Source organism: Microtus ochrogaster, chromosome X, assembly GCF_000317375.1.
Source record: "Microtus ochrogaster isolate Prairie Vole_2 chromosome X, MicOch1.0, whole genome shotgun sequence".
In the NCBI taxonomy this organism is placed as follows: Eukaryota; Metazoa; Chordata; class Mammalia; order Rodentia; family Cricetidae; genus Microtus; species Microtus ochrogaster.
In genome coordinates, this window is record NC_022026.1 from 50,085,889 (window position 1) to 50,094,242 (window position 8,354).

Sequence of the window (8,354 nt, forward strand, 5' to 3'; positions counted from 1 at the left end):
CTCAGGCTGGCCTGAACTCACTATGTAAGTCAGGCAGATTTCAAAATTGGGACAATTCTACTGTCTCAGACTCCCAAGTGCTGGGATTACAAGTGTGAACCACCATACCTGGTGTGTACTTTATAAAGCAAATATTTCTTATACCAATAATAATTTCTGAATATTATTTTGCCAGATATAAAACTCTGAATTCTGAGACAATGCCAAGAGGTTATCCAAATAGGCCTAAATTGGGAATCAGTTGTGAAATGAAATACTAAATTAATAATCTTATCTTTAGGAGCTACAATAAATAAAACATCTATAGTCAAGCTGTTTATCAGGCTTTACTTCTATGTACATGGTCATTTTCCTTACGAGACTACAGAAACCACTAAGGCATACAGGGCCCATGTGCCTCATTCTTTTTCTTGTTCACTGTTACATGAAACACACACACACATGCATACATGCATGCATGCACTCATGCACACAGATCAGTCAATCAAATGATTGATTACTATAGTTTCAGAACCGTCTACTAAAATATAGGAACAATAAAATCAACTATTTTAAAAATAGGTCCTGGACAGATGGCTCAGCAGTCAAGAGTACCAGCTGCTGCATCAGGAAGCCTCAATTAATTACCAGCATCTAATGGTAATGGTACCAGCATCTCATAACCACCTGTAACTCCAGGTCCAGGTGCTACAACGTCGTCTTTTGGTCTCTGTGGGCATGGCATGATACACATGCAGTAAAAACCATCTATACACATAAAATAATAAAATAAAAAATTGAGTTTGATGGACTGAGGATGTAGTTCAGCTGGCAGAGTTCTTGCATAACATGCATGAAACACCTTATAAAAACCACAAATGGTGGCAACATGCCTGTAATCCCAACACTCTAGAGATCATCAGTGTCATTCATCCTCAGCTATATACTAAGTTCTTCATTAGCCTGGGCTACATTAGACCCTGACTCAAAAAAAATTAAGGTACTTTTTTTTATGTACTGAGTCAATGCAAACTTGCCATATTAGTGCATACATGATTTTCTCCTTAGCCCCAGTTTCATGTATAGGAGGGTTGGAAAACCTGATTTCTAGGAATGGCACACAGTACAAAAATCAGGTCATTTATTCATCATCCAGTTACCACTGAATCAAAGCTCCAACGTCCCTTATCACTGACCCATTTAAAGAAGAGTGGTCCTTGTATGAAAAAGAATTTAAATAAAAATTTAAAAAAGAAAATAAGGAAAATATACATCATTATGTGTTTCCCCAGTATTCAACATCAACAAAGATTACCCAGAGTTGTCAGTCTCATAAAGAATTAAAAGCATGTTCTCACCAACTGCCAGGTATTAGCTTCAAGCAGAAAGAGCAACAATATTTTATTTTCTTACAAATAAACATTTCACAAAAATTTGACTGGGAATGTGTATATACTTTTAAACAGAAGGAAAGAAAACAAAGAAGTAAGTTTCAGGACCTACAGACTGTATTGAATATCTCATGGACCCTATCTTACATATAGTAGGCATGTAACACCTATCAACTGAACCAAAGATATGCCCTCTGTAAGATGTGTCCACAAAATATGTAATACCACAGTAGTAAAGTACAATGTTCAAATATGTAATTTTGTCTGTCAGATTTTAAAAGCCTTTAAAAATATAATATGCACAAGCTTGCCCTGAGGGAAAAGAAGATGGAATAGAGATTACAAAATCCTTACATATTTTCCACAATAGCATTTGAAACTAGAAAAGAGCAAATAGTCATGGGAATACCCAAGACACACATTTACTAACAATTCAGCGCACTTGCCATGACCCGATGGAGAAGGCGCACCTTTTCTCTAGGCTTTTTATATTTGATTATGAAATGGATGATGTACATAGGCCTTGATCTCCAGAAACTTCAGAAAACTTCAAGTTAGAAGTCAAAATGTCATCAGAAAAAGAAAAGCCAGTATAAAATTTGCTACTGTAAGGCCACTGTTTAAAGTTATTTCATGTACAGACACTATATAATTCTGATGCTTGTTTTTATAACATAAACAAAGCTTTCAACATATAAATGTTTAGATATAATTTGATTAAATTCTCTTGGTGAAACCATACTCAGAAAAGGATGTATCAACAAATAATGCCCCCAAATGATCCTGCTGAGAGTTTTTGCAAAAGAGTTGTAGTTAAATACAACTTTGAAACTGAATTAACAGTGATTAACAGTGATTGTTAAGTGTAAAAAAGTTGCAGCATTCCACTACTGAAAAATAAAGATATTTTATCAAGAAAGTTACAGTATTAGTGTCTTAGTGTCAATTTCAATTCCTGACCAAACAAGATGCTCAGTTATATCCTCAGTTAAGTCCTCATGTAGGGCCAGTTCCATTGCAACAATTCCCAGTTGGTTTTCTCTGGCAATATTGTGTATTCCTATCAAGAGAAAACAAGAGAAATTTGAGCTTCAATAGAAGAGTCAGTTATAACATTTGAGCTAGAGTTTGACCCACAGTGCAGTTGCCAAAATGCTTTCATCTGTATAGTGCTAACTTGCACCTCACAATTCACACAAAGTAATGTGGAACCCAGAAGATGCCATCCAAACACGGAACAAACCAAAACAGGCAAAAATGAATCAGACAAAAACCCCATTAGATGGCACTGGTCTTTGCAAGTGGAGAAAACACAGTGCTCCTTGGGAGTTTTTCTGGGAAAGCACTCTGGCCTAAACTCAAGATTCAAATGTTGCCTTTCCAGTCCCCAGCCTGATATAACAGAGGCAGAGATGTGCCTAACTAGCACGTTATCCTTTCCATTGCACAGTACTTCTTATTCCAAAACTACATAGGCTCTTGTAATGACTTGATAATTGCATAAAAAGCTTTTAGAAAATTTTCAGATGGTTGTCAACATAAAGATATAAGGTTACAATAAATATGAGAGAAAAACTCACAAGAACAGAACAATTATGATAAAAGTAGTAAGTGTGGGTTTTATATTGTGGTATGATGCAAAAACATTAAACTGCCAAGTACAAACTTGATACAAACTAAGCAAATAATAAAACTAAAAATGGTAGAATGATATGTATTTCAAAGACACTGAAAATAAAAATTTATTCAAATATATCCTTACCTTTTAACTAGGCTCTTATATTAAAACTGAAAAAAATGCAAAAGTGTGTTTATTTTTAGCATTCATATTAGAATGGAAATGTTTAATTCCAAATAAAAACAATGCTGATAGAAAAATCTTATTATTCCTTCTATCTTGCTTAATGAAATGTTAGCACATGATATACATTTTTCAACATTATTCATCTAAAAGTTATAGATGGCATTGTATTTTATTCTTTATTAAGTATACAATATAAAACCATATATCTTCAAAGAAAATGTCACCAACTAACAACTTTGAAAACAAATTCTAAGTACAATAATTCTAAAGAAAACTTCAACTGAAAAATCTTATTTTTAAAAGCATGCAATACTTTGAACTACTTTCATCTTGACATAGTTTCTTATCATCTCTCAAACTGATCTCCCACTCCTCCAATGATTTGAAAGTTATTTTTAAATGTAATACTGGACTAGATTTTGTCTAGCTTTTCCCCTTTTTTGGTTTTCTGAGACAGGGTTTTTCTGTGTAGCTGTAGCTGTTCTAGAATTCACTCTGTAGGCCAGGCTGGCCTCTAAATCAGAGATCCACCTGCTTCTGCCTCTCCAGTGCTGGGATTAAAGAAGTACATCACCACTAGCTTGCCTAGGTTTGGTTTTGTTTTCTTTTCTTCTCAAAGACAGGGTTTCTCTGTGTAACAGTTCTGGTCGTCAGGGAATTCACTGTAGAACAGGCTAAACTTGAACTCAAAAATCCACCTGTCTCTTCCTCCCCAGTACAGGATTAAAGATGTGAGCCATCACTTCCTAGCTAAGCTTTCTTAACAACACAGGATCACTGCAAATGCTACCATGCTAGTCTTATATGGGAGTCCCCTCTGTGTGCTGTGATTACCATTAATGAATAAAGAAACTGCTTTGGATCTATAGCAAGGCAGAACTTAGGTAGGCAGGGAAAGTTAGGCTGAATGCTGGGAAAAAGAAAGGCGGAGTCAGAGGGGTGTCATGGAGCCATGGTCAGAGTCAGACATGTGGAAACTTTGCCAGTAAGCCACTGCCATGTGGAGATACACAGATTAATGGAGATGGGTTAAATTAATATGTAAGAGTTAGCCAATAACTAAGAGTTAGCTAGAGCTAATAGGCCAAGCAGTGACTTAAATAATACAGTTTCTGTGTGGTTATTTTGGTTCTGGGCGGCTGGGACGAACAAGTGGCCTCCTCCTTCTATACTAGTCTTACTGTGTCTCATCTTAATTTCCTGGGACCTTGCTACCCATTACTATCCAAGCGGCTGTCCTAAAGTACTACCTTCCCTTCTTACTCCATACAAAAGTATTCTCCTGCTACCATTTCAAATAAGAAATAAATTACACACAGTTTGAGGCCCTCAGTATATTGTGTATTTCTTTCTCCTTAGTACTACATACTACTGACAAACATGAACCAGAGAGGCTTCAGCTCTTTCTGTGTCTAGGTCTTTTTCAAGCCTCAGCTTATAACCTCTGGGAAGACAGTGTCAGAAAAGAGTTAACATAACAGGAGTTACTGTTATCCTTGGAACTGTCTGCTTTCAAGGCTGGCCTATGGCTGTGTAGTAATTGGAGCAGCGGGGCTGCGTCCCCAGCACCCCGGCCATCCCCGGCCGCCTGCTAGCTTATGCCCCAAAATAACAACACACAAATTGTATTCATTTAAACACTGCTTGGCCCTTTAGCTCTAGCCCTTACTGGCTAATTCTGATATCCCAATCAACCCATCTCTAATAATCTGTAAGCACCAGTCTTACCGGGAAGATTCTAGCCTATGTCCATCCTGGGTCAGAGCTTCATCGCCTGTGCCTCAGAGAGCAGAGCTCTTGCCTCTGCCCGCAAGAGTGGAGCATCGTGTCTCTCTGAGGTGTCTTACCTCACTTCCTCTTCCTCCCAGCATTCTACTCTGTTTACTCCTCCCACCTATGTTCTAAGCTATGAGCCCAAGCAGTTTGTTTATTACTCAACCAATGAAATCAACAGATTGATATATGACACTCCCACATCATGGCTGACATTTCAGGGGAAGTCTGACCATTAACTGGAGAGTACTCAAAGTGTAAATTACATGGTTTATGCTATTTCCTTTTGAGAGCCTAGAATGTGGATGTGTGTCCACTAAGGGGTGCCCACATGATAAACTCTTTGCAACAACACTGGGCCAACTGAGTCTGTAGTGAGCTCCAGCTGGCAACACTGCATATACATTATCATAGCCAACTGCTAAAGGAATTATTCATGCCCTGAGTTCCCTTGGGAAATAACCCTCACAAATTTGTAGGAAGTTTCCCCTCAATTTGGCTGTGTATCCTTTCATTGTAACAAACCAGTCACATACCAATATAGTTAAATACTTAGTTGTCTCTGAAGATTATCAAACACAATTTTTGCTCATCTGGCAGTTTTTGCTCACTAACCCTTTGGAGCATGTATGTATGTGTGTATTCATGATCCAAATTCAATTCCATTAAAAAACACATTTTTAAGTCTGAGAATGACAAAAAGTAAAACAGAAGGACAGACTGATGAGGCATGGTCTAGCCTTAAGAAGTGGATTGTCTGTTTGAGAAATGAGTAAGACAAACAGAAATAACTCAGAGACTAAATGAAACAAGAGTTAAAGAAGTGAGGCAGGAAGCTTGGCAAAGTTTTTCAGTAGCTCTACAAAGAAAAGGAGGATTTTACAGTAAAGAATGGAAGACAAGTTTGCTGGCATATGCCTGAAATTCCAGCACTTGAGAGGTAAAGCAGGATTAGTCTGAGGCCAACCTGAACTACATAGCAAGACCCTGCTTCCAGAAGGGTAGGTGGCGGTACTAAGGCTATTTCTAGCTAAGAGAATAGTAAGAATAATGAAAACACACTTAAAAATGCAGATGACTATGATGAAAAGTGCCTGGAAAGAGATCTTAAGGCTAGACCTGGGTAACAGGTTTGGTTTCTTTGTGTGAGCAACAGATACTTGGAAAGTGTTTGTGTATATAAGTTATAATAGAACACTAACTATGCTAGGAACCAAGAGATAAGCAAATTACAGGATCAGGAAAACACAATGGTTGGAATGCTCCTAAATATAGGCCAATGATATCTAAGAATCTAGCTTATAATGAAGGGAGCATTTTCTTCCTTTGCTTCTTTCTTTCTTCCTTTTTTCTTTTTGAGACAGGGTTTCTCAACAGTCCTGGCTGTCCTGGAACTCACTCTGTAGACTATGTTGCTCTCAAACTCAAGAGATCTACCTGCCTCTACCTACCAAGTGCTGCTATTAAAGGTGTTCGCCACTATGTCTGGCTTGAAGAGGGACATTTTCAATTGGCAAGGAGAGGGCAAAGTATTCAATAAATGATATAAAACTACTAGTAGGAAACAGATCTTGGTTTCATATTATATCATAGAAAATCTAATGGATTAAGTATGTTAACTATAAAACCACTTGACACAGTAAAAAATTTTCCTAAGCATAATTTTGATATAAAACCTCAAAGTCATACTGGAGAAATATGACAGACTCACGTCAGTCTTGAAAAAGTTCAATGATGTATGAAGCCAACCTAAACAGCTGCCAAACATAAAGTAAATACTAGCAAAATATATGGTAGGATAAAGCTTCAGTGAGTCAAGAACCCACAGAAAAGCCAGCCTGATCTATAAAGTGACTTCAGGACAGCCAGGGGTACAAAAAGAGAACCTGTCTAAAATAAGAAAGTAAAGAGGAAAGAAAAAAAACCCCTAGGGAAGCAGATATATAAATAAGATATGCTATTAATAACCAAACAAAAGCAGATAATGATGTGGGATTCTCCTTTGTATGCTGTAAATACCACTGGTGAATAAAGAAACTGTCTTGCCCTGTTGATAGGGCAGAGTAGAACTAGGCAGGGAAAACTAAACTGAATGCTCGGAGAAAGGAGGCAGAGTCAGAGAGAAGCCATGGAGTCACTGCCAGAGATAGATATGCCAAAACTTTGCTGGTACATCACAGCCACATGGCAATACTCAGATTAATGAAGATGGGTTAGTTTAGGATATAGGAGTTAGCCAGAAATACACTTAAGCTATTGGCCAAACAGTATTGTAAGAAGTTAGAGCTAATAGGCCAAGCAGTGATTTCATTAATACAGACACTATGTAGCCCAGGATAGGCTGGAATTTACTGTGTAGCCAAGACTGACCTCAATCTCACAAACTTTCTGTTTCACTGCTGGTCACTCCTCTCAAGTGCTAGAATTACAGGTATCTACCATCATATATTGCAGAAATGCTTATCTTCTTTAAGAATGTGGTGGTGCATGCCCTTAAGCCCTGCACTTAGAAGGCAGGGGCAGGAAGATCTCACTTAGTTTGAGGCCAGTTTGGTCTACAGAGCAAGTACCAGGACAATTAGGGCTACACAGAGAAACCCTGTCTCAAAAAACCAAAACAAAAAAGAAAAAAAGAAAAGAAAAAAGAAACTAGATATACTTGTTCATAATCCCAGTACTTGCGTAGCTGAGGTTGGAGGGTCAAGAGATCAAGACCAACCTGGGCTATATGGTAAAATATTGCCTCAAAAATGTTTTTTTAAAAAACGTATAAAAGAGAAATGAATTAGAGAAGTCACTTCCCAGATCACAAAGTTTCAAAGGTGATGATGCTTCTGGTAACATTTTCTTTATATGTTGACATGTTGCAACTCAGTAAATTCTTGCTGATTCATTTGATCTCAGTTCTTTGTCTTTGTGCTGTATGACTTTCAAGCTTTCTTTCAATCCCCAAGTGATGTAGGAGTGTCATATATCAATCTGTTGATTTCATTGGTTAAGCAATAAAGAAACTGCTTGGCCCTGACAGGTTAAAACATAGGTGGGAGGAGTAAACAGAACAGAATGCTGGAAGAGGAAGTGAGCTTAGAGAGACACCATGCTCCCCTCTCCCGGGTAGACACAATAGCTCTGCGCTCTGAGGCACTCGCGATGAAGCTCCAACCCAGAATGGATGTAGGCTAGAATCTTCCCGGTAAGCGCACCTGGGTGCTACACACCTTATTAGAAATGGGCTAGTCCAGGTGCGAGAGTTAGCCTGTAAGGGCTAGAGTTAATGGGCCAAGCAGTGTTTAAAAGAATACAGTGTCCATGTAATTATTTCGAGGCATAAGCTAGCAGGCGGCCGGGGTGCTGGGGACGCAGCCCCACTGCTCCTACTACTACACCCAAGGTCATAAATCCCAGTC

General features: G+C 38.2%; 1 protein-coding gene across 4 annotated transcripts in view; it reads right to left on the reverse strand.

The window, feature by feature from the left end:
* Positions 1-1,002: 1,002 nt before the first annotated feature.
* The window catches only part of Bclaf3 (BCLAF1 and THRAP3 family member 3), a 79,654-nt gene continuing 72,302 nt past the window's right edge, over positions 1,003-8,354 (reverse strand). For 3 of the 4 annotated variants that reach the window (XM_026784911.1, XM_013350555.2, XM_026784910.1), the window contains one exon: positions 1,003-2,430. In XM_026784911.1, the coding sequence (XP_026640712.1) occupies positions 2,359-2,430 (72 nt within the window). In that variant the 3' untranslated portion in view covers positions 1,003-2,358. Of the gene's footprint in view, positions 2,431-3,132; positions 3,159-8,354 lie in introns of all 4 variants that reach the window. The other variant, XM_026784912.1, reaches the window with a different exon arrangement.